Here is a 27493-nt window from a genome sequence, read left to right on the forward strand (position 1 = left end):
GGGCTCTTGCATTTGAAGCCCTCAACCTGATGCCTAACATATATGCACATCCCAGAAAGCTTCTGCTATAACTATTATTACATAGAGACATGATGCAATGACACAATCCATCGGTCTTTGACTGCCTTCCTTTGTTTATGGAGCATCTACTATGTGTCAAGCATTATTCTAGAAACTGAACCTAAATAAGTTAATAAATAAATGCCAATTTCTATTTATCTTCTTGGCACTGACACTTCCACCGGGGGAAAGAGGCAAAAATTATGCAAGGAAAATGAACTATTTGGGACTGTCTCATATCTACAGTTTGTCATGATTGTTTTACTAAATATTTTACCACAAACACTTCTCTTATAATTAAATATTTTTAAATGGCATCAGTTTAACTGTCATACAATAACCTAGCCTAGTGGTCAGCACACTCTGTCAAAGGTAGGTAGTAAATATTTTAGGCTTTGAAGGCCGTCCGGTCTCCATCACAACTACTGACCCAGCAAGTGTTGAACTCTCCCATAGCACGGAAGCAGTCAAAACCAGTATGTCAACAGATGGATGTGACTGTGTGCCAATAAAACTTTATTACAGACATTGAAATTTGCATTGCATATCATTTTCAAGTGTCATAGAAATGTTATTATTCTTTTGATTTTTGTCAACTATTTAAAATTGGAGAAAGCATTTGTAGCTCACAAGCCACTCAAAAACAGGCAAGGGGCCGTCTTTGGCCCACAGACTGTAGTGTATCAACCCCTGATCTAGTCTTGGAGAATACTGTCTTTCATTTGCCATTTCTCTACTTTAGCGCACTGGATTTTTTGAATGATACATTTTCTATACTATTATTTAAAAAGCTATTCTCAAACTGCCTGCCAAAGGGAGCTTTCAGCTGCTAGGAGTAATTGGTTTTCAATTAATACTCTGGGTTTCTCTCCACATCCATCCATGTCCCCTCAGCAAAATATTCTGAATGCTGACTATAACATAAAAATGTTCCATCCTGCCCTGCTGGGAATCTGTGCACCTCAGGCAAGGGGGATTTCCAGAAGCAAAAAGAAAGCAGGGTGAGTAGCAGTTCTCAGGCTGAGCGTGGGTGCGGTGGTTCCTTTGCACACACTGGTCTCCTTCCTGCGTCTCAGAGCGTATGGCCCTCGAGATAATAGCGGTAGTCAGGATGGCTCCAGATCTCAGAGCCACGAGTACTGGTGTGAAAAGAATTCCACTTTTTATAAAATATGGCTGTTAAAAGAATTAAGTGAACTTTGATAGATCCGAAGGGATGACAGAAAAATAGCCTCTGAAAACAGGAAACTGGTTAAAGCAACTTACCCTGAAGTGTTTCAGAGATGAGGAGCATTCATCTCTTCACATTCAGGTTTGTCAAAATGATGCAGTACTGCACTCTCTAGAGAAATCTTAACAGTGAAGAGAGAAAATTCTAACTGTCAGAGTGGTGAGAAAGCAGGTTTCAAAAGATATGTGGGTGTTCATGTGAATTAAAGGTTATACAGCTGCCTTAAAAAAATGAGACTTGCCAGTAAAACTTATTTTTTTCCAAAATCTGAATATTTCCCCTGAATTTTGATGTTCCCCCAAGTCATTCTCTATTCAAAAGCACAAAGAAGACATTCTTTTGAGAAGATGAACGTGAATATTCACTAAGAATGAGTCCTATACACAATCTCCTTTGCCTGGATTTATTAAATGCCCTTCACTTTGAACACTGGCTGCCTGGTTTTGTTGACCTACAGGTGAATGCTAAGCATGCTGAGTGGAGTTGTGAGGGTCTGTCTGCGTTTGTCACTGAACAAAAATAAGTAAAAACATTTCTGAGTTCTGAAATCAAAAGTCCTTTCTATCATATGGGCCAGATTCCAAGACTGTTCCAAGACTCCTTGTGAACAAGACAAAAAGGAAAGTGGCAGTTCAGCTCAGAGCCCTTCATCAAAAACGACTCTCCAAAACCTATTCAAGAAAACAAAAGCCAATCAAAAATTGAAACTCATCTTTGTTATAGGAAATGAATTCTGTCGGGTTCTACCACAACTATCAACAGCACATTGGAGGAAAACCTTAATGCCTTGGATCTCTCATTGTTAAAGGGAATTATTGGTGTTGATGTAACTCAAATGACAGTGTAGCAGGTGTCTAGTTGTTAATGATCCCTTAAGTAATGTCTGCTCTATTTTTCTAGAGTGTCTCTCCCAGTAGGGTTTTGGCAATTAAAAGTATTAGACTGAAGTGAAGAAGCAGGTAAGATCTCTTGGCTTAGGGTTGGTAAATGTGAACAAGTCAGTGAATGTGAGGGAAGGGAAAACAGAAATGCAAGATTCTGGGACAGCCTTGAGAGAGGAGAAAATTGGAAGGATTTGATGACATTTTAATTCTGCTCAGGGTTTTAAATGTTGTTAACCTACTTACTCAAAACACAAGTTTTTACACTCATCCTCAAATGGACCTTTGAGTTCCTGGGTTTCGGACAGAAAGAACTCAGTGAGGCACAGCAAACACAGAGACCTTACAAGATCCCCATCCCAGCTAAGGCCCTGGCCTCAGAAACAGACAAGTTGCACACAGAATGACAATCAGACAAAAATATTTGCCAGTTGAACAAGTGTTTGAAGGGAACAAGTGAAGGACTAACATAGAGATGGAGCTTTCAGTACACAGTTAAGAAATGAAGAAATACAGTGCCCTACTAGAATAGCTCTGTGCTGAAATGTCGCAGTTAATAAGGGGAAGAAACTTCGCTGAAAAGGAGCTAAGAATATGGGTGTGGTAGAAAAAGAAATCACAAATGTTGATTCCATTCCTGACTGATCACTGGTCTCCACAGAACGTGAGCCGAGTCCCTCAGCCACCTTGACTCAGGCACTGAGTTCCCCAAGGTATGAGAAGAGTACCTTCCAAATCTACCTCAGGATTATGTGAGAATCCAATAAAATACTGAAAATATAGCACTGTCAAATATTTAAAAGAACCAAACCTATGTGAGGTTTTTATGATTTAGAAAAAGGAGAGGCAGAATTCTATAGATTTCATATGTATAGGTTCTCTACAGCCAACCAAGTCCTGGATACAGAGACCTGTCTCAGAAATAGATTTCTGGGTGATTTAGACTACATTTCTTCAAACAACAAAGAAAGTGTTTATTTACTTATACAACTGTTTTTCATTTTATAACTTGCTTTCTCTAGGTTGGACTGAGTTAAAATAATCTCCATATTTCCTTAAGAGTTAGCTAAGTGTGAAGCTGAGGAAGCAGGAAAGGAGAATGTCTTATGACTTCCGCCGTCACAAACTACTTAATCTAAATCATCAGTTCTACTTTAAAAACAAAGTGTCCTTCTCTTTTCTGAACCTTTGACTAATGGACAGGAACTTCTGCTTTCTAGGTCTGCCCTGGACTTCTGCTATATATATAAATGAAAATTCCCAGAAAATTCCTGTCTCAGTATTCCATTTAGAAAAACAGAAATCAAATGTGACTTCTGAGGGTGGTGATGATGTGGTCACTGCGCCAGGCTCTGCAAACAATCATATTTTGTGAACAAGGTCCTGGTCACATTGGGGTGACCCAGGCCTGGGCAGTTTCATGTTTATTAATGTAGATAAAGGAGCCATTAATTCCTGCCCAGGGTGACCTTCCTACAATGCAGAACTCATTATATCACTCCCCTTCTTCAAACCCTTCAATGATTCCCCATTATCTGCAAGATAAAGTCCATGTCCTTACATGACATCAAACCCAGCCACTTTGGAGACCACAGCTTTATCTCAGTTCATCCCTGCCCACAACCCTCCCAAACCCTCATCTCCTTCAGAGCTCTGAGGTTTCCTAAGCACCTCTGCCGTCACAAGATTTTCACACATCTATTCTCTCTGCCCTTCCGACACCCACCCTATCTCTCACTCCACCCACAGTGACTTCAGATCCAGTTCTGACATTAGCTCTTCAAGAATTTTTTATAATGCCCCACCCACCACCCTACACACACATTCTGAACTAAATTTTCCCCCTCTATGCCTGCAAGGCCTCCTCAAAATATCTCCATTGAGATACCCTTTTGATATCATACCCTTTTTATATGGTGCAATTGCTTAGCTGTCTCCTAACCTCCAAACTGAGTGTTCTGTGAGAACAGGGACTATTTCTTAATCACCTTTGGACCTCCAAAGTCTGACACGATATCTGCACCAAAGACTGACACGATATCTGCACCAAAGAAAGCACTCAAAAATGTTGGAGAATGGGGACGCCCGGGTGACTCAGTCAGTTAAGCGTCTGCCTTTGGCTCAGGTCATGATCCCAGGGGCCTGGGATCAAGCCCCGTGTTGGGCTCTCTGCTCAGCAGGGAGCCTGCTTCTCCCTCTCCCTCTGCCACTCCCTCTGCTTATGCTCTCTCTCGTGCTCTCTCTGTGTCAAATAAATAAATAAATCCAAAAAAAAAAAAAGGTTGGAGAATGATAGAACAAATTTTTCAGAATCCCTCAATTTTCATCTATAGCCCTGAAGTTCCAAGGAATAGTCAATGGGCTCAGAATCGAATTCTGGTTAATGGGACATCCTTACAGTAAGCTGTGATTGAATTGTCCTCACTCCCAATTGAGTTAAGAAAGATCAGAGAGAAACTTGAGAAAAAAAGGTGAGGACATGCAGAGGTTTCCATGACTTGGTTCCATCTAGCTTGTGCTCAGCAGTCCACTCCCAGGTCTCCATAATCCTGTGAGTCACTGGAATAATAAAAATTAGGGTGGTGGGAACACCCATCTGCCTCTCTCTTCCTGAGCCCAGATCACTGTCATGAGAAGGGGAGTAGTTAAGGCATCATGGCTACATTCAGGAATCAGACTGCAAGGCAGTGGGGAAAGCAGGTTACAACCCAGATGTGTGATTAACTGGAAAAGCCCCAGGCCACAACTACTGGAGGCTAATACGTGAGGTGAGGGCCCATGGGGCACAGGATAGCACAGTGATGAAGAACAAGGCTATGGGGTTCTTCCAACCATGCAACACACAACCTGTGGGCCTTTGGAGGACATGCGTTATCTTCTGAGCCTCATTTTTTCCCACAGAAAATCTGTCTAACAATACCTAATATATGGGGCCATCGTGAAATTTCGTGAGATAATAAATGTAGAGTGCTCAGTGTTCCACAGATGGGAGATATTGGTATAATCCACTCTCAACTCCAAGCACTTTCTTTCAGTGACCACTTTAGGTGCCTGTTTACTTAGTTCAAGTAAATGTTAACCTAGATAAACAAATTAAGAAAATCTAAGCAAACAAATCACCAAGAGCTAAATCAGCATTAAAACTGGATGAAAATAAAAGGTAACATTTACCGAGTATTACAATGTGTTAGGCACTTTTATAAATATTTTTTATATCAACTCACTTAATTTTCACAACTTCATGAGGTAAGTACTGTTATCATCATTATTTTTATTGTCATCATCCCTAGTATGCTAATGAACAAAAAAGGTGCACAGCGAGTAAGTTAATTTATCCCAGGTCACACAGCCACTTGATTCACAAGTGGTAGAATCAGGGTTCAAACTCAGGAAGTCTAGATTGTCAATTGCCATGAACTGAATTGTGTTCCCCCCAAATTTATATGTGGAAGCCCTCAGTACCTCGGAATGTGATTGTATTTGGAGACAGGGCCTTTAAAGAGATAGTTAAAATGAGACCATTATGGTGGACCCTAATCCCAAATGACTGGTGTTGCTGTAAGAAGAGATTTGAACACAGAGAGACACGAGGGAGGGCACGTACAGAGGAAAGGCCATGTGAGGACAAAGAGAAGGCGGTCATCTGCAAGCCAAGGAGAGAGGTCTCAGAAGAAACCAAACCTGTGGACCCCTTGAGCTTAGACTTCCAGCCTCCAGAACTGCGAGAAAATAAACGTGTGTTGTTTAAGCCACTCCACCTATGGTATTTTGTGATGGCAGCCCTAGAAAACTAGTATGACAATCCACGCCCTTAACTACAAAGCTATTTGAATCAGTGTACGGCTTTTTCCCCATATTTAGAACAGCGCCTTACACACAGAAAGTAAATGTTAGCAATTACAACAGAATATGACTGCAATATTTGCCCATTAACTGAAATTGGAGCGAGGCTGTCTTGTCCTTCTGCACCTGTGTGGCCCTTAGACCAACTCAGAGACGATAACAGATTCAGTCCTAATGGAAAGACCACAACCTTGAGCTCAGGAGGGTTCTGAGTAGATCCTGACACCAGCGGCAGACGGAGATGCCCTTCGGGCCACCAAACTCTCACACTGCCCACTGGTGTCAGCTCTAAAAAGGCAGAGATTCCTGACGGTTTTGTCCACCGATGTAGCCCCCGATGACTAGAAGAGCCGCTGGCACAGAGTAGGTGCTCAATAACATATTTCTTAGAAGAAGAAAAGACGACTGTGATACTGGAGTAGGGAGCAGACTGCGTGGAACTGAGATGCACATGCATCCTTCACGCCGTGGTAACCATTCATCGTCCTTTCCACCCCGGCCATGGGTGGGATCAAGGGACAAGCTGCAGAGGCATGGCAGAGGAGGTCCCCAGGTCCCCTCACTTGTCTACAAAGGTATGTAGTGAGCAAACAAGGGGACACTGGAGCGGATGCTCAGCAAACTTTTGTTCACCAATGAATGAAAAGTATTAAGCTGACCAGCTCAATTTGATTGCTAAAGAAATACCCTTAGGGCTTTTCTGATAACACAATGTGCTTTCAGTCCAGATTTTTAACAATAAAACGTGATGCCTACACTCCCAAAGAAAGCTTTTAAGAAAGTTTGCACAAACGTCCAAGACTTTTAGGATTTTGAGTCAATGTGTTTTCAGATTCTGGGGGCATCTAGATTATTCTCATTATTCCCTGCAAAATGTTTCCGTCCTGAGAGCCTGAAAAACATGAAATGGGCAGGTGTCATCCCCCTGCTCTGGCAACTGCCCCATCACCCAGCAAATACGGTGATACCCACATGGACTCGAAAAAGGAGTGGAAAATACACACTGTTTTTCTCCTACTTTATAATAAGACGAGGCAATGCAAGTTGGAAAACAGGGAGCGACTTGGGATCTACAATGAATTTAAATGGAAGTTGGTGGGGTGCCTGCAGTTTGTCATCTAAGCAGCCTTGACATACAGAATTCCTGGAACCAGGCTACCTTAATTCGGTATGACAGCTCTGTGGCAATAAAGCAGCATCCTAAAAATAAAGCATACATAATGCATCTTGCATGCCGGGCATGAAAAATAGTACGATGCTTAAATGCTACCAAAATGGTGTCCCTTGGGATTCATTCACATTACTGTGCAGACTGCTAGGGAAGCTTTGGCAAAGCCGCTAAATCGAAGATCACAGAGGGGTGCTGGGTTTTTTTATGCTCTTGACTTTTATATGGATGTAGTCTGCTTTTCTAATCTCAGGTAAACATTTTAAAATATTTTATTAAAAAAATTAAATATATCAGCACCATACAGTATCTGGTGACCCTTGAAATGATTTATGACTTTTGCAAGGGTAGTTTGGCAGAAAACATACCAATATGTTCAGTCATGTTTGCATATCTATGATCGTTTATGGTAAAACAAGAAAATCTGGTAAACATCAGCTTGCATTTAAAAAAAAACACAAAAACAAAAACCTTGCAGCCGGGTTCAGAGTGGTATGTCATACTTCCTTTATACAAAAATATTACCCATGTTAAATTGTTGAATTGAAAACAGAAATTAAGTAGGAACAGTAGTGGCAAATCAGAAATCACCATGCTAAAATTTGCCCATTTTTGCCACTATCCCATAGTTATACCAAGTTATATCCGAGAGGTGATGTGGGTTAAGAGAATCAACTTGAGGGGGCTTTATGTATCAGACAGAATGGTTACAAATTTCAGTTCCATTGTTTACTAGCTATGTGTCCTTGGGTAAATTTCATAATCTTGCTGAATCTCAGCGTACTCTGATATTTAAAGTACCGATAGTATCTTCTTTACAGAATGATGAAGTGATGCATAGACATATAATGCCAAATGCAGTACGGGAACTGGGTGATGTATAACACGAGATTCATTACAAAGTCACAGATGAAGAAGACGTCATTGTTGCAGAAACCGATTTTTTTAAAAGCCCTTTGATTCTATATTTCCATTCAATTTTGCATTTCCCACATAGATATGCACAGGATGAGACTCTGTTCCAGTGATAATTGCTAGATTTTGTGGCATGGCACCCCACCAGGACCCCCTACCTAATTACAACCTTGCCTCTCCCCAAGGACACCCTTCTCATTTTCGGGATTATCTTTGGAGTCGCACCTGTCAGAAAATGGCCTGGTATACAGTACCGGGTCAGTGAGTCCACGAATTTCACATACATACTTTTTTGTATTCAAGGAGAATCACATAGAATTCTTCAAGTTATACAACCAAAAACCTGTCCCAAGCTAACCTGAGCTAGTGGGTCTTTGCTAATAGGATCACCCACAACAGTTTTACTAATTAAAAAAACAAACAAACAAAACCTGAAGATGAGCTTTATAATTGAGACCTTTTGTCTTCAGACTGAATCAACAGAAAGATTCATCTGAGAGGCTGGGGGCAGGTAGATCCTTTAATCATAGCATTGGACTCTCTCACATCTCCCTCTGCATCTCATGTGTCCTTTTCACATACAGGCGATTACGTGACTTTGAGCAAAGTACGTAATTACTCCGGGCCTCCGCATCTACCTCAGAAAATGTCTCTCATTGAGGATCCACCTTGTAAAATGTTTATGAGGATTTAATGAGATAATTCATGCACGGTACTTAAAACAGTGCTGAGTATATCATAACCCCAACATTACTTTTGCTCTAAAGGTTGTTGCCTCCTTGAGAAAAAAGAGGCCCTCATAGCCTGTACTAGTTCACAATATTAAGTAAGCAGATGTACTAATATACTGCGGTGATGGAGAAAAAAAAAAGTCATACCTTAAGGCCCCTTAAAGGATTTGTTGAAGGAAGCAGATTGATGAAAATAGGAAAGACAAGGAAGTTAGAAGACAAGGAACTCTTTCTGGATAACTAACTCATTGTATGACCTAGAGCAATCTTCTTATTACCTTTTTTCCATCTTAAAATTAAGGTTAAAAAAATTTTTCTACCTCAAAGGTTTCTTGGAAAGATTTACTGAGATAAGCCAAGTATCTATATTTGATTCACAGTACAGACGAACTATGTTCTTGGTACTGGGCATGAATTTATTTTCACAAACATTAATCAACACTCAGAGAACAGAAACAACACTTAGGGCAGGATTACTCACAGGATTTTCTGGCTACTCACTCTCCCAGATATTAAAATACCTATTCTTAGACCAAGCCAGATCATCAGAGAAATATATACCTAAAATAATCCAACAGTTCCTCCTACAGAAAACTCATTATCAAATTACATTACCGTGTGAGGCCAGCAGACCATATTGATGATCCTCACAAGAATAAGCTCTATAAACCTCATTATTTGCATAACACAGAGGTTGCCAAAGACATTTTTCATTACCTCTACAGTGAGTTCTTTATAAGATCCTCCAGGAGAAATCTCAGCCTGACTTTAGAACTAAAAATGGTAGTACTTGTCTCCTGAGTATTGGAAGCAGAAGCAAATACAGATTTACTGTTAAGAGTCAGTGGAACAGGCCAAGAATGTATTCCTGCATTCATTCAAAAATATTTATTGAACACCTACCATGTGCCAGACTCCCCACTAGGATCTAGAAATGCTAAACAAGACAGGAAATGTCTCTGCCTTCACAGACCTAGAGACCAGTGGGAATGGAAAGTTGATTAAATGAGCAACTACAATACAAAGAGATGATATAAAATGAACCAGAAATAGGTCCTGGGCAACTATGTAAGATCTATCACATCCTTAGGCAGACAGGGAGCCTGAAATAAATCTAAGCTTGGACCAAAAGAAGAATAAGAGGATCCTAGAGGAAAATACACACTTCTGTGGAAATTGGGAGAGGAAAGACATGTCAGGAAGAGCCTAGAAATAGGTGGATAGAGATAGATACCAAGAACCTAAGACTGTCTATGTATCTCCTGCCCTGACCAGAACTGATCTGTTTATGTACTTTACATCAATATAATAGCCTACATGAGTAGAATTATACTGTGTAGAGCATTCATAACTATATTTAAATCATGTCATAGACTCCTGAGGAAATTGGCTTGATTTTATGTCTCTAAATAACTACATAGGAGAAGGTATCAAAGAAAACACAAAGAAAGATTTAGTATTGTTTGACATACAATCTTAGGTAACTCATCACACTGAGAGTCATATTGATACAACCTTGTTGGTTTCTTTCCATCACCACTTACGTCTGAAATGAGAGAAGAACACCAAGATATATGGGGATTATAAACCCCTTCTTCAAATTGAGTGCAACTGCCCTTTTTATCCCCACAAATGCTGGATATTCAGGGGTGCCTGGGTGGCTCAGTCAGCTAAGCGTCTGACTCTATTTTGACTCAGGTCATGATCTCAGGGTCATGGGATCGAGTCTTGTGTCGGGCTCCACGCTCAGTGGGGAGTTTGCTTGAGATTCTCTCTCTCCCTCCCCCTCTGCCCCTCACCTCATCTCTCTATCTCATTCTCTCTAAAATAAATAAATAAATTTTTTTTTAAATGCTGGATATTCAGAGCACAGAATAAATATATACAAGGAATCCCGATATTGAAAAGTTTAACTGAGCAATTAAGAGACCAGGGCTTTAGATCTGGTTGTGTCACGTAAAGACATGATATGTGAGGCTTGGAGGCTATGTGAGTAACTCAGTAAACTTGGTACCTCACATTTGTAGTGTAGTAACAAAAATAGACAATATTTATTGAAGATCTACTGTGTGACAATCACTCATTCCATGTGTTTTTCAGGTACTAACTAACAACAACCTCATGAGGTAGGTATTATTGTCCTTTTACAGCTGAGGAAACTGAGGCATTCAGAGATACTGTAACATTTCTGGGTCACATGGTTGGTAAGTTCCTACCCACTACTTTATTCTCCTGACGTCCATCCGAGAGCGTCCCAGAGAACTACCATATTGGAGTACCATGCCTCAGGATCTATTCAAGAATTCACCTTCCCTGCCCAGAGGCCTTTATGACATGATAGTGAATGGCAGTATAGGGTAATAAGAGTGACCCTATGCTACGCCCTGCTTTGTCCAGGACAGACCTGGTGGATGCCTATTATCTCAATGCTCACCAATATCTTCTTTTATTCCAGGGTGTTTTTCCACTTTGGATGATAAGTTATACAGTCACCTAAGCCCAGTGGTTAACAGCTTAAGTTCTGCAGTTTGCTGGGTGTATGTTTGAACCTCAACTTAGCCATTTACTAGCTGTGGAAATTGAGGCCAATTATTTTAGCTAAGTAAGTCTCAATTTGCACACCTACTGAATGGAAATAATAATGGTACCTACCTTACAGCTCAGTTGTGAGAAACATAGGGTCAAGGCATTTATCAACTGTATGAATCAATTAGTATAATGCCTAGCAAATAGTGAGCACCCAAGAAAAGTGACTTTTTACCAACTTTTTATTAAATGTTTGAGAGGTTATCTCATATCAGCATAATCATGGTGGACTATTTTGTGAAGTTGAGACATCAAACATACCTGTGAATCTGAAGCACTTAGACATGGACCAGGATAAGTAAGGAATGCCAAGTCTTTCTAAGTAAATCACTGGTACTTCTAGAAGTACCCATTTTAAGACTAAATTATAATCCTAAAGCCATTGGAAATACAGTTTAGTTCTTGGCCACTCCCAAGAATTTTAATCCTTTCCAATCTGGACTCCATAAAATGCTAAATTTTATGATGACAAAAAGTAAGAAATATTCTTTGATCTTATAATCCCCTTGTGGTCCTTTCTAGCCTGTTGGGCCAGCCTTGATTCATACCAGCAAATTCTGGGATTATTCTGCTTTCAAACACGAGCCACTGACCCACCCTACTTTGTATTCAAAGCCTGGAACAGCCTCAAGACTCAGAGAATATCCTTCATATGGCATGAGCATGGCCACAGACCAGCCCCTTTGCTTGCCACTAAAGTGACTGGTTACATACCCCAGAGCCTGCCGAAATATTTGTCACGTGACAGAGTCTTAGCAATCAGGCTCAATAAATTATAGTCATGGGCTTGAAGAAACCATATAGCTAGTTAGTATATACCGAACAAATTCCCTATTTTCACTTCATTTTCTTTGTAAAATAAGGGGGTTAAATCCATTGTAAAAGAACCAAACAGTCAAATCTAACATGGTCTGGCTCTGGGCCTTTTAAAAAGATTCCATCTGCTGAAGAAAGATAACCCCCTCTCCCCTTCACTTTTTGGATGGGAGATCCCCTTCACTTTTTTAAAAACTCCTAAGTAATGAAATTCTACTTACTTCCACAGTAACCTCTCTAATAATATGCCTGACTGTCAGCAAGTTCTTTGCCTCCACCCCGCTTCCTCTTCTCATCATGCAAATTGCCACTGGCTTTAATTAGATTTAATAAGCCACTGGGAAGTGCAGTGAGGGAAAAGGAGAGCAAAGATTACACAGTGTGGGCTTACCCTTGCATGTTGAGTACAGCGTTTCCCTGGAACGCTCACATCCTACCAAAGTTGGGAAATAAAGAATGCCAAACGTATGGAAAGACACGCTGCTGCTGTCCAAATGTGAGACGTGGGTGGAGAAAATCATTTCGAAAAAGAGAGTGAGGGAAAAGAGAAAAATCAACCCGAATCCCCAACAGCTGCAAATCACGAAGCACGTGAAGCTGTTACCTTGGATGAACTCTGATTTCCTGCTCACAGACGGCAGGGTCCTGTTGAGCCCAAGGATCCTGTCCAGGTGGAAGGCAAACACCTCGCTCATGTCCAAAGGCTGCTTGAGTAGTCCACAGGGGCTGGGGCCACAGCCGGGCACAGAGCCAGCGGCGCTCCCCTCTAGCACCAGCAAGCGCGCGCCGCTTTTGGAGGACACGGGCTGAAGACCTGCCACTGCACCATCCGCCAACAGGCGCATTCGGAGGATGTCTTCTTTGCTCAGCCACGAGGGGGCGCTCTCACTGTAGATCCTGATGTTGCTCTCCTGGGTCTTGCGCCGCTGAAAATCTGAGCCCGCAACGTGCACTCCGGAGCCCCGTATCAGCCTCCAGGGTCTTTCCCCAGCCTTGGCCAGATTTGCTCCCTGGACGTACCCAGGCACTTCAGCATCAGCTGCCCTTGAACCATCCTGTGGCTGAAGGGATGGTCCGACCAAAGCCTCCTGTCCCAGGGCTGGCGATGCCACTGCATACTTCTTCCTGCGCTTGGGTTTCACGGTGCCACGGATATTGGCAGGCTTGCTGCGCTTGGAGCGTAGGGTAATGTACACCACATTGAGCTGCAGCGTGGTCCCATTGCCCTGAGACTCTGGAGGGGCCAGGGTACCATCCAAGGGTATCTCAGGGAAGGGTGCCTCGGCGGTGTCGTGGCTCTGGTGTGGCCCCTTTTCTGCTGCCCTTCCTTGCTGGAGAGAGGCACGTCCCACCTGGCTCACCAGAAAGCCCAGGTAGATGGCGCAGGCAGTGCCCAGCAGGAGGTTCCTCCGGGTCCTTGGGCGCCGGCTGCTCCAGAGTTTACGCACCGGCGGGACACACAGGGAGCAGATGAACCAGTTTATGAGCTGCCCTGGCTTGTCTGGACAGGTCATTTCTCTGCTGCATCCACATGTTGAACAGAGTTTAAAGTCTGCAGTTGGTTCCTGCTGACATGATGCATGGTTTCCTGAATTCAGCTGTTGCCTCCGCTTAGGTATATAAGTGGTCTCCCGTGGGTAGAGTAGAGGTGGAAGTAAAGGGTTGGTGATGAAGTTGGGAATGTTTCTGACACTCGCCACAACAAATCTTTTAAACTCCTCTCGGCCTCCCCAAGGAGAAGTGTGGCTTGTTTCTGGGAATGAATGGAAACAGAGTTAACTGAGTCACAATCTCAAACGAGTTCAGTTCCTCTTCAAGAGTAAAGGAAAAAAGTAACCCTTTCCTTTCATAAATATCACCACCATGAAATTTTTTTTTAATAAAGTTTAAAAAAGAGTAACAGGACAGACGTATAGATTCGATATTCAGTTTAAATTAGTGAAAACAAACCACGAAAATCCAAGAATATTTTATAACTTGTGGCTAGAGTCATTTAATTTGATTCTGAAAGAAAAGTATTAAAATTTGACAAACCCTTTTTGAAATCTAGAAATAATTTCAGACAAGTGAGAGATGGTTTTTAAGAACAATCTATAGCCATCCCGTGTTTGTTTTTTAAAGTCCTGCATTACAAATTGGGCAGAAGCACCAAATATTAACATTCAAATTCAGAAACATATTCTCTTAATCTGATGGTACGATTTTTTCTTCATTCTATGTTTCATCATCCCTAATGAAGAATGATTTCAATATAACGCCATAAATGTCCATATATCTCAGAAGAAGTTATGTTTATTCAGTCACACACACACTCACACACATAAACACAAAACACAAATCCGATTGCTTTTCATTTCTTTTCTTCCCACAAAAGTCAGCTGAAAGAAAATAAAGGGATCTCTAGCTCTATTTTTTTCACATTATTAAAAAGAAGAACTCATAAGCAACCTTACTTACACAGCTGGCCCCATGCTTGGTTCCAGGAAGAATGTAATCCCTGACTGTAATGCAAAGAACTTTTAAAGGCTGAGGCATGTAAGTAGAACATATTTCATGGTCAAGAGTGTTCCACATTTCAAATAGCTCAGCTTTAAAAGCTCCCTTGAAAACTCCTGATTGCAAAGCAAAACGGTTACTTGTCAACTGGCCGCTGGTATCCCAGTTTAAGACGCGTTAGGTTTTTTTGTTTTTAATAGTCTAAAAAATAAACTTTAATTTTAAGATCTGAAAAAACAAAAGCCAAAGCCGTACAGAAGCAGTTTTCATTCAAATCATTTTCCACTTATTTTTAACCCCTGGGAGCCCTCTAGTGTCCTGTTTGGAAACAGACTCAGAAATGTCAGTCTCATGGAGTTAAAAAGGATTGAGAGTGTTTGCTTAGCGGCAGCAGGATAAATACCTTATAAAATGAGGAATGCCGGAACCCTGCTGTCCATCCCGTGTAGCTGGGGATTAGAGCACCAAGGTTCCCAGGGACTACGACTCACCTTACTGTCTTCACTGTTTACAGAGTAATATTTGTCCCCCACCTCTTCTGAGAAGGCCTAGAGGTTCGTAAAAAGGTAAGAAAGGGTTAACTTAAAAGAGGAAAAAAATAGAACGGTGAGATAAGAGTGCACACAGATAGGGGAAGACATTTACAGTGTGCTCTTGCATGGTGCAACGACTCACAAAAAGAAGTCATGGATTCTCTCTGATTGGAGGTTGTTTTAGAACAGGTTAGTAATTGGCTTGGGGAGTTTACATGTCCTGGCACAAAGGCAGGGTTGATGACCTCTGGGTCTCATTTAAGCTCATTCTTTTTGCTTCGAAGGCAAATAGAATCAGAAGGTAGGACGGTGACAGGGATTGTTTGCCCCACTGGAAAAGAAGTTTGTGATACTGGGGGGGCGGGTAGGAGATTAGCGTATGGTGTATAATCCTAAAAATACCGTATTTTACAATGCAAAAAAAGATCAAGGGATTGAAACATAGAGAGAAGGAACGAATAAACTTCCAAGTGAAAAATGCCAAAAAATTATAATACAGCTGTTACTTTAGCACTCGAACTCAGACCTGTCTTCTTTTTTAAAAGTTCTGCCACATGGAGAAAGGAGAGGAACAATTCCAGTATTGACAATAGTCTAGAAGTACCTGTGGATTTTGGCTAAACTTCATGAGACTTCAAGCATTTTTCCAAAAGCATTCTTCTTTGTGTTCCAAAACTCTTAAACTCATAAGCACAGAATTATTTTCTAGGTAGTAAATGTTCACTTTTTGAAAGGAAACCATGACAGAGTTGTTTTATTATAACGATATTAGGGGCGTCTGGGTGGCTCAGTCGGTTAAGTGTCTGCCTTCGGCTCAGGTCATGATCCCAGAGTCCTGGGATCAAGCCCCCACGTAGGGCTCCCTGCTCAGAGGGGAGTCTGCTTCTCCCTCTGCCCCTCCCTCCACTCGTGCTCTCTCTCACTCACTTTCTCTCTCTCAAATAAATGAATAAAATCTTTTAAAAAAATATATTATAACGATATTATTCTTTTCACATATCAAGAAGAATAACTGACCTGACTCTAAAAATTAAAAGTACATCTTAAATTAAAAGCAGAAGCCAGGTTATAACAAGCAGAAGCCTCTGCTGGCTGTTTCTAAAGCAACTTCTTTAGTAAAGAAATGTTTTGGAAATTGATGAGTGATGTGTGAGTTGGCAAATTTGCTTGACTGCCCCTCACCCCAGTGAAGGTCTCTTTATTAGAAGACCAGCACATTGCCTCCTCTTACAGCTGCAAGAGGGATTAGTAGAGGCTAAAGGGTAGGATATTTAGAGAATGGGCTCCAGAGGGAGAAAGCCTGGCTCCTAATCCTCCTTTGCTTTCTAGCTGTGGTCCCTTGTGACAAGTAGCCTTACCTCTCTAGCCTCAGTTTCCCTCTCTAAGAGACGACTAATAATAGCACTTACCCCATCAGTTTCTTGTGATGGTTAAATGAGATAGCGGTGACAGAATGATAATTTGAAAGATTAGTCAATATTTTTTATTCCCCGAGCACCTTATTGAACTTCTCAGAGGCCTTTCTCCCAGCCCAGGGCATCATCACTGCGTCAAAGGGAAACTATCATCGTATAATTAGGAACACGCTCATTGAATTATTGGTGTAGTCAATATATGGATATAACCAACACAGTGGACAAGAATAAATAAACCTAAATTCCTTGAATGAGTAATGGCTTGAAAGTTTGTTGTCACAATATGACATTCACATATAACATGTGAGTGCACATATAATACTTGAAATATTTGATGTTGGTATTAATATTTGATCAGAGAGATCAAATCCTCATACCTAAAGTGCTTTCTCTCCATTAAAAAAAAAAAAAAATCCACGAGGAAAACAAAGCGGGAAGGTAGACAATAAAACAATGATATGGCTCATTAAAATTGTATGGTGACTAACATAAAAAGAAATAAAAGTAAATAAAAAGTAAATAAAAGAAATTTGAAAATTTTGACTATTTGGATCAAACATTTTGATTAGTTTTTGTGCAAACTGTGTGTGTGTGTGACTAAAATGAGTGGAGGCGTTTTAAAAATTCTAAGTATGAGGAGAAAAATCATGTGTGGGTTTTTATCCAAGGGAGTTGGAAAGTGTTACTAGACCACAGAGCAGGTTTGAATAGGCAGTGGGGAGAATAATGAAAATTCTTTTTTCTTTTCTTTTCTTTTTTTTCTTTTCTTTTCTTTTTTTTTTTTAGAGAAGGGGAGAAAGAGAGAACAAGTGAGTGAGTGCGGGGGTGGGGGTGTGGGGAGTTGGGAGTGGGAGAGGGGCAGAGGGAGAGGGAGAGAGAATCTTAAGCAGACTCCCCACTGAATGCAGAGCTGGACCCGGGGCTCAATCTCATGACCCTGAGATCATGACCTGAGCCAAAATCAAGAGTCCAATGCTTAACTGGCTGAGCCACCCAGGAACCCCAATGAAAATTGTTTTCTGATTACATCAGATTACATTACAGCAACATAAACAGGGTCAGGAGCCTCTGGTAACATGCAATTTCTTGAACTACATAGTATTTATGAAAGGATGTTTATTTTGGGACATTTTGTGGGCTGTACGTTTATGATTTATGAAAGAGTTGCTAGGTAAATAAATATTCTTTTTATATTCTTTCTATCTTGCATATGTTCTACCTCTACATAGAAAGGGAGTAGAAATAATAATTTTTTACTTATTTTTATTTACAATGAAGAGTTCGTTATGTTTTCATCATTTAAATTTAAATTTAAAAAGCTAAAGAAAAATAAAATCATTGAAAATTTTTAAAATATATAGATACCTCGGCCCCATCCACCTCTCCAGGGATTCTAATTTAATTGGTCTGAGGTAGAGCCCGGCAATCCATACTTGGAAAAACTTCCAATGTGCGGAGTTATAATTCACTCTTCTAAAAGTTAAATGGCTAGTTTCAGAGCAAATTAACACCTTCTTGCAGTCAAGTGATAAGTCTTAGGTTTCACTGGCAGTAAAATAATCTTTAAATCCTCCAAGGCTTCCAACTGTAAGTAAGCCCCGAGGGCAGTAAAGGCTGCTTCTCCTTCGGGCCGGGAGAACTCCAGGACCAGATTGGACAGTGTGTAGGGCTCCAGATTTGCCATTCACATGACTCAGATTTCTCGTCTCTCCACTCCTATCAGGTGTACCTGTTGCTGCTACCGTGGGTTCAAGCTCAGCCACCGCCTCAGAGCCATTCAGAAAGTGAAGAGGAGGAGTATCTAAGGACTCCAGTCACTGAAACACTAAGTATCCAGCTTTTCCTTGCTGTTGTGGACCCATGCTCATTACATAGATTACAGACCTACAAATGAACACTTTGTTCCTGGCTCTGTGCTGACCAGACCCTTCCACTGGGTCCCTAATCTTTGCTCACAACCTTCCCCAGCCTCTAGGACCTCTAGCACTTCTAGAACTATAATGCTGGCTTTAGCCTAGGTTCTTAGGTACCACCCCTGTCCTGCTTGTGATAGGGAATTTGCTGATATTTTTGCTATCCATTCTAATACCAGGCCTAGGCAGCCCCAAGCTGGCCTGTCCTGACACTGAAGAATTGTCTTATAATCTTTGAAATGTTGTCATAAAGGTGTTTGATTGGGACACCTGGGTGGCTCAGTCAGTTGAGCGTCCAATTCTTGATTTCGGCTCAGGTTATGATCTCAGGGTCATTAGATCGAGCCCCGCGTGGGGCTCTGCAGTCAGTGTGGAGTCTGCTTGAGATTCTCTCTCTCCTGCCTCTGCCCCTCCCCCCGCTTGCATGCTCTCTCTCTCAAGATAAATAAAATCTTAAAAAAAAAATAAAGGTGTTTGATTGATACCAAGAAGTTTGTAGTTCCTTAAATAGTGCTCCAAATTATACATGTCTGCAAAAGAAGTTACAGTGTTCCATTGTATTAAAAAAATGTGTGCACTTCTATCTGACGCCTGATTATTCAGTCACTCTTAAGGACATCTTCCCTGTTGACCTACACCACTACATCTACTTGCCATAGATAGGAGAAGCACTTTAAAAGAAAACTAGCTGTCTTCTCAGAGCTAGCCTTACAAACCTAGGAAGTGATGCTTCGTGCCAGCTCTTGATCTCTCATGTGTGACCAGAAGGGCACCAAATAGGCATATTTCCAGGGGACACAGTGCCTGACACTTCATTGCATTGGGTGTTCTCCCCTCTATTTCCTGTTATACCTGGCAAAGAGGAACACGAGCCTCCGTGCCTTTTCCCAGTATGGAAATCTCCTGCAATCATCCAGTTAGCCTCATTTCCCTGCGAGTGTTTGTTCCATTTATATAAAAGGTGTGTTTGGGTCAGGATGCTTCTGCCGCATGACCAGAAACTGCACAATGTTTGTATGCACGGAGCGTAATACAGGAAAGAAATAAAATGTATGACAGCCAATTTGACATATGTTTGAAATAGAATATTTATGGGTTGTTATTTCACTTCGGGATAATTAGATCATTTCTGCCTCTTAAAATAACCAGCATTTGTTGGTGATTAACATAACAATAAAATTTTTTAAAAAAATAACCAGCATTTGTTTTGTAGTTCTGAAACCCAAGAATGCATAGAGTCCTCATGGAGTAAGAGAAGACATAGGTAAGTCAGAGGCCGCCTGAGTTCCCTTTAAAAGCCCCCAGACAATCTAGACAATAAAGCTCCTCTACCTCAGCCCTGGGCGCTGAAGGCCTCGATGCTCTGCCTCCCACCTCCACCCCCAGGCCACACACACATAAACGAGGCCAAACGCACCGGCCCTCAGTCATTCTTGGCTTAGGATAGGAAACCCAAGCAGCAGTGGTTTTGGGCCCATGTAAAGGTGTAAAGATTGGATAAAGCTGTCTTAATCCTTAGGCTCCTTGCAGCAAATCACACAGAGCTACAAATTGTCTCTTTTTTCCTCACCTAAGGCATCGTTTGCATGAAAGAAATAAGTTGCAGAGTACAGTTAAAGGAAGGAAGGCACCCTGGCTAGACTAGATTAAGTTTGGCATGTTAGAAATGCAACAGGATTATAAACAAACACCTTCAAAGTGCAGGAGGAGAGGTAGAGAGAAATTGGGGGTCCTTTTTTCCTCTGCATCTAGTAGTTTTGAGGCTTAGCTGTGTCTCCCACTGTGATTCAGGCATGAGTGGCATATCTGAGAAGTTGCTGGGGTGTGAAAACTGCTCATGCATGTTCATGCACTTTTAAAGAAGCTGGATTGAAAAAGACAGAAAGGGTTACTATCACATTCCCTGCCCATCCACCCATTCCTACCTTCCCAGCCCTAGAGATTCAAGCCCCAGGAAATAACAACAGGCAAACCCAGATGGAGATATTTTCACGTCTTGTCCTGTAAGATATCGAGGCATCAGCAGCCCACTTTGGTTTCCAGGCAAGGAAATGTGATGCAGAGTCAGGGAGCACCCCACTGTCCCCACGCTCCCAATCTCAGGCACACTGTCAGGCAGTGCTCCTGGCACGGACCTGATGCTTCTCGTGGAAAGCAGCGGCGGCGGCAGGCTCAGCCATGAGGCGCCCTTAAGTAGCTGCACAGTCGGAAAACATCCAGGAGGAGCTAGAACATGGGAACCAGAATGGACTGGGTGATAAGCACTTGAGTGACAAGCCCTGGCGTCCTGTGACACAGTTGCATACTTGTCTTAGAGGTGCTGGAGATCTTATTTTATGCAGGAGAGGGTAAGAGTCTGCAATTTGAATCACTCCCACTAAAGAGCGCTTGGTACCCATAGGCTGCTGAGACTCAGGGAAATGCACAGCCACTTACGTTTATTAAAGACCCACTAAATGCCAGTAATGTCCCAATAAATATTGAATGAATGATGAGTGAATGAATGAAATAATGAATAAATGAATGAAACTATGAAGATAATAAAGCACAGTCTCTAGACCACGGTCTCTCAAAGTGTGGGCCCAGACCATCAGCATCAATTTCCCCTGGGAATTTATAAGAAATGTAAATCCCCAAACCTACTGGATTAGAGACTCTGGAGACGAGGCTCTGCAGTCTGTATTGGGACAAGCCCTCCAGGTAATCTGAGGCGTGCTAAAGTTTGGCAACCATTGCTCTGGTTGAGGAACCCCAAAAAGAATGGGGCAGGCCAGGAAGAAGATAGGACAATGCCAAAAGAGAAGGGATAAAACAAAGCAAAAAGTTGTAAGAAGATTCAAAACAGCATTTGCAATTTATGTAAAGTTATCTCTACCTTTTCCGTCTTTATGAGAGTTCATTTCCTCCTTAACACTTCATCCATTGGTTGGGAAAAGACAGAATACGCTAATATCACATGTTCTGCCCAGCTAAGCACTCTCACCTACCCGACCCCATTGATTCTAGCCCCTTTCTCAAAGCAGGGTCATAGCCTGTAGATTCTGGGAAACCAGGAAAACTCCTGGGTATGGAGGGACTCTCTACAGAAAATTATAGGAAGAAATCAAATCCTCTACAGGCCATCACCAGCTCTATACCCATAAAGAAACCTTTTATAGGAAAATCACACTCTTTTCCAAAAGGCGGGTATAGGGTTCCCATGGCCACATAATGTATAACATAGTCAACAATTATAAGCCAAAAAGCTTTGATGAGAAGCCTGGAATGGGTTCCGAAATGTAAAAAGCAAGCAGATACAAAGCAGTATAACACATAGAAGAAAATTAAATATTTGTATAAGAATGAACATGTCGTTTCCCTAAATATAACATACCTCAATCATTTTTCCACAGGAAATAACCAGTGCTTTGGTTAAGAATGCACATTATTTTGGAGTTCTTTGGGGAATAAAGTAAACTTGATTGAGGTAGTCACCAGCTCAGAAGCAATACTCCTTTTTTTTTTTTTAAACATTGTCCTAATTGCTTATAATATAGAAATAGCCAGAAATACAGTTTCTGACAATAAATCTACATTTAATTCCATTGATTTGAGGAATTTGTAAATAAAACATTCTTAGCTGGGTGCTTTTGGCAAGTGCTGTGAACTGAATGTTTGTGCCCCCTCAAAATTCATATGTTGGAACTCTAATTACCAACGTGAGGTAAATGTGAGGTAAATGGAGGCGGGGCCTCTGGGAAGCAACCAGGTCATGAAGGTAGAGCCCTCATGATGGAAACATTGCCCCTGTTAGAAGAGACAAAAGAGAGCCTGCTTCCTCTCTCTGGTCTCTGCCATGTGAGGACACAGCAAGAAAGTAGTCATCTGCGAACCAGGGAGAAGGTTCTCACCAGAACCCAACCATGCTAGCACTTTGATCTCAGACTTCCCAGCCTTCAGAACTGTGAGCAATAAATTTCCGTTCTTTAATCCAATCTAGTCCAGGGTAATTTGTTCTTGCAGCCCAAACTAAGACACCAAAATATTTCATTTCGCTCAGTTTCCTCATCAGAAAAACTTATTATATCTAGCTCATAGGGCTATTCTAAAATATGTTATACATAAAGCACTTAGCACAGTGCTTGTACACAGTAAGAGGTAATGGCTCATTCACTCGCTCTTTTTTCTTGCAAGGATGATGCTAGTGACTAAGCACTCTCTAAAGGGACCCCAAGAAAACACTGATGGATAAAACATTGATCAATACATAATTTCAGGTTCAAGAAATAGTTGGCAGTCTTACCAAGCTACCAATGCAGCATATTATCCAGAATTTGCTCACTATCTCCTTCTCTACTTAACAAAGGACTTAAAATTAATCAGGAATATATTCGGCATGCTACTTTGGATTCAAATCTTTGGTCATTTTTGCCATTGGTATTTAGAATTAGTCCATGGTAACCGTGGAGGCTCTAGTAAGGTGGGTCCTTGGCAATGTAATTGGAATCATGGGACATTTGTCATACAAGGTATTTAGTGTAGATCACACTTTGAAGAATTTGACCTCAGGCAATTTGACACTTTCAGCCTGGTTGGACACACTCCCTCTAGGCTTCTAGCAATATTCCCAGAACAATAATAACTGATGGTAATAGTAGTATAATAGTTTAATAATAGCACCTCATAGAGTTGGTGTGAGGATTAGATAAATCCATAAATAAAAGCCATTAGCATACAACAACAACAAAAAGTTAACTTTGTCACTACTGGGACACTGTGATAGGGAAAATAGACCTTAGAAATATTCACTTATTATGGGCAAAGAGAGATTCAGAGATCATCATGCCCATTTACCTACTGATCTGGGGAGAGGCCATTCAATTCTTGGCTCACTTGATCTCACCAGTTCTCCTGGCAGATATCTCCCTATTATGGAGAAACGTCTAATTTTCAGAGACTGAGTCTAATTTTCTTTAGACTCCTACATCATTCTTTTGGGGTTTTTTATTTAAAATCTTTTTGGTGCAACTACTATGTGACAGGTGTTGCCAAGTCACTCTGGATGTAGCAGCAAAAAAGATACTCAGTGGGCTAGCGGGGAGGAGTGTATAGGATCTGACCTTCCAGCCAGATTGCCTTCCGAAACTGTCAGCTCTGTCAGTTCTCCACCTTTTTGCCCATCCGCCACCCTTAGAACATGCCCACACCCAACAGGCACATCATCTAAGTTCAGATTTCAAGTCTTCCCATTGTTTTATAGATCACGCCTACACACAGCGTCAAATATGACAATTCTAATCTGACCAAAATCGTCATCTGCCAAATAATGGTACTAGACTGGCTTGATTAGTTTTATAGATTATTCATTTTCATTTAATGAATAATTCACCTACCGATCCATCATACATTTCAAACTGAACCAAAGCTTATTTTCACTTATTCCCTTATTGGATCCTGGGGGGGAAAAAAGGCATTTTTCTTTTCCTTAAGTAAGAAAAGACTCCTTTAAAATTAGTTGAATTTCGGCTAACAAGTTAGTAATTTTCCCTCTCAAATACATATTTTTTAAATAAATAAGTTTAATAAGATGGGTTTGGAATTCCTGCAGCTAAAGCTTTTAAATGTCCACAAAGTTGGTGAATCTAAGTATATCATAAAACAATTGCATTGCTTTTCTAAGTTTTCCACGGAGAGCATAATTTGAGATCAAAATACATAACTTCTGCCTCAACAGTATGTCAGCCTGGTTACTCTCAAAGGCCTTCTTTCTTTAAACCTAGACCCAGGATAAATAAGAGAAAACATATAATCCACTGTTTACAAGTTTTCTAAAATGGAAGGACTCTCAAATTTATAACTTTCACAAATTGTTATCAGTTTATGAGGTGAATATAAAAAAATCACCAAGCATACAAAGAAGAAAAAAGAAAACTGAGAAATTTTAAAATTAACAGAATCTAAATATAAATTTAGTATATACAAAAAATGTTTAAAGGAAGACAAAGTGAGCATGCAACAAAAAAGAATTTAAAATAATGAGGACATATTAAAAAGAAATTTAAAAAAATAACATTTGGAGATGATAAATAGTTGAAATTAAAATTTAATGGATAGGGGCACCTGGGTGGCTCAGTCGGTTAAGCATCTTCCTTCGGCTCAGGTCATCATCCCAGGGTCCTGAGATGGAGTCCTGCATCAGACTTCTTTCTCAGCAGGAAGCCTGCTTCTCCCTCTGCCTGCCACTCCCCCTGCTTATGCTCTCTCTCTCTCTCTGTGTGTCAAATAAATAAATAAAATTTAAAGAAAAATTAATGGATAAAAATTTTGGCCCCGGACCCAACAACGTAGCTTATGTTGAACTAAATCTTGTACCAAAAATAACTTTAAAACTTGGGAAAACATGTAAACAATGCTTTGAAAGCATTGGAAAACCAGTTCAAGTAACAGTGAGCATCTAGAATTCTTGAGAAAGGAAAGCACACAAGGTGCACTGCACAGTCACCCCAGAATTCTCCTGAGGGCATGCTCCCAATTGTAGAGTAGAAAGAGCTCAAGAAGAAAGCAACAGGCTCCTAAGTCTGAGGAGTCAGAGAATGAATTTGGGGATGCCAAAGGAGATGGGATATCTCCTATTGGAGGGAAAGGAACTTCAGAAGGAGTGTCCAAAATTCTGCATTCAAATTTCCCTCGAATGGCTGGTCCGCTTCTGAGCTGTGAATGTGCAAGACAATCCTAAAGAAATGCAGTAAACAGCAGACAGGAAGCTCAAGAATGGAGGTGGATTTCAGCAACCAGAGAGCACCAGGGTGTTAAAAGATTGCTATTGAAGTTGGAGGAGACTTCAGGCGTGAGACTTACCCCTATGAGTAAAGGCAGAACTGAAACAGGCATAACAAAGCTGAAAAACAAGATTTGACTGGATCAAGGTCGTTAACGGTAACTCTTTGACTAAAAATCTTAGCACTTTTTGGAAGAATATCATGTAAAGCCTCTACAGTTAATCATCCATAATCTGAAAAGCAACTGAAAATTATAAGCATACTAAAAATAAAAGCAAATGACCAAAGAGAAAAGGCAAGAAATAAAGAGATATAGGCGCTATCCACATGGCTACCGCAGAAGCAGGTGCGCTACTGGCCCTGGCCACCTGGAGAAACCCAGTCCAATGCTATTGGGCCACATTTGGCACCTGCGAGCACACCTCACTGCACACCAGACTTCCCTTAGCCCAGGCTACTACCTGGCCCGTCTTCTCCTCATGCAACTGTGCAAGTCAGTGCCCTCTTGCACCAAAATGGCCCCTATGGTAGGTTGCCAGCGGCATCTCCCTCAACTGAAAATTTCTTGTCAGAAGAACTTTGGCTAGCATAAATAAGTTCTGTAAAATAAGACTTGAAAACCTTGTCCTATACAATAAGATTGTATAAACTTTGTTTGGATTGTACACTAGAAGGCAGGGGGAAAATGGCTGTCCATCACATGTTTTTTTGTTTTATTTTATTATCTTATGTTAATTACCATACAATACATCATTAGTTTTTGATGTAGTGTTCCATGATTCATTGTTTGCGTGTAACACCCAGTGCTCCATGCAGAATGTGCCCTCTTTAATATCCATCACCGGGCTACCCCATCCCCCCACCCCCTCCCCTCTAGAACCCTCAGTTTGTTTCTCAGAGTCCATAGTCTCTCATGGTTCATCTCCCCATCCGATTTCCCTCTCTTCATTTTTCCCTTCCTACTATCTTCTTTTTTTTTTTTTAACATATAATGTGTTATTTGTTTCAGAGGTACAGGTCTCTGATTCATCAGTCTTATACAATTCACAGCGCTCACCGTAGCGCATACCTTCCCCAATATCCATCACCCAGCTACCCCATCCCTCCCACCCCCCACCACTCCAGCAACCCTCAGTTTGTTTCCTGAGATTAAGAATTCCTCGTATCAGTGAGATCATACGATACATGTCCTTCTCTGATTGACTTATTTCACTTAGCATAATACCCCTCTAGTTCCATCCACGTGGTTGCAAAAGACAAGATTTTGGGGTTTTTGATGGCTGCATAATATTCCGTGGTATATATATACCACATCTTCTTTATCCATTCATCTGTTGATGGACATCTTGGCTCTTTCCATAGTTTGGCTATTGTGGACATTGCTACTATAAACATTGGGGTGCACATACCCCTTCGGATCCCTACATTTGTATCTTTGAGGTAAATACCCAATAGTGCAATTACTGGGTCATACGGTAGCTCTACTTTCAACTTTTTGAGGAACCTCCATGCTGTTTTCCAGGGTGGTTGCACCAGCTTGCATTCCCACCAACAGTGTAGGAGGGTTCCCCTTTCTCCGCATCCACACAACATCTGTCGTTTCCTGACTTGTTAATTTTAGCCATTCTGACTGGTGTGAGGTGGTATCTCACTGAGGTTTTGATTTGGATTTCCCTGATGCCAAGCGATGTTGAGCACTTTTTCATGTGTCTGTTGGCCATTTGGATGTCTTCTTTGGAAAAATATCTGTTCATGTCTTCTGCCCATTTCTTGATTGGATCATTTGTTCTTTGGGTGTTGAGTTTAAGAAGTTCTTTATAGATTTTGGATACTAGCCCTTATCTGATACATCATTTGCAAATATCTTCTCCCATTCTGTCAGTTGTCTTTTGGTTTTGTTGACTGTTTCCTTTGCTATGCAAAAGTTTTTTATCTTGATGAAGTCCCAATAGTTCATTTTTGCCCTTGCTTCCCTTGCCTTTGGCGATGTTTCTAGGAAGAAGTTGCTGTGGCTGAGGTCGAAGAGGTTGCTGCCTGTGTTCTCCTCTAGGATTTCGATGGACTCCCATCTCACATTTAGGTCTTTCATCCATTTTTAGTCTATTTTTGTGTGTGGTGTAAGGAAATGGTCGTTTCATTCTTCTGCA

The 27493-nt window shown here is 41.1% G+C and overlaps 1 protein-coding gene and 1 long non-coding RNA gene across 4 annotated transcripts in view; one reads left to right on the forward strand and one right to left on the reverse strand.

Annotated features, from left to right (window-relative positions):
* The window catches only part of GASK1B (golgi associated kinase 1B), a 47411-nt gene extending 32513 nt beyond the window's left edge, over positions 1-14898 (reverse strand). The window contains exons 1-2 of one of the 2 annotated variants that reach the window (XR_013446533.1): positions 14685-14898; positions 12836-13984 (exon numbers count right to left, since the gene is read on the reverse strand). Coding sequence is in view for 1 of the 2 variants with exons in the window: in XM_036069730.2 (XP_035925623.2) it covers positions 12836-13984; positions 14685-14805 (1270 nt within the window). In the remaining variant the exon portion in view is untranslated. The remainder of the gene's footprint in view (positions 1-12835; positions 13985-14684) is intronic. The other variant, XM_036069730.2, reaches the window with a different exon arrangement.
* Positions 13306-19169, forward strand: LOC118521288 (uncharacterized). Of its 2 annotated transcripts, none has more exons than XR_004910092.2 (3): positions 13306-13416; positions 15242-15293; positions 18399-19169. It is a non-coding gene; the product is annotated as an uncharacterized LOC118521288 (long non-coding RNA). The 2 variants fall into 2 exon arrangements; XR_013446534.1 differs by lacking the exon at positions 13306-13416 and adding an exon at positions 13765-13846.
* The last annotated feature ends 8324 nt before the right edge of the window (positions 19170-27493 follow it).

Source organism: Halichoerus grypus, chromosome 3 (assembly GCF_964656455.1).
Source record: "Halichoerus grypus chromosome 3, mHalGry1.hap1.1, whole genome shotgun sequence".
In the NCBI taxonomy this organism is placed as follows: domain Eukaryota; kingdom Metazoa; phylum Chordata; class Mammalia; order Carnivora; family Phocidae; genus Halichoerus; species Halichoerus grypus.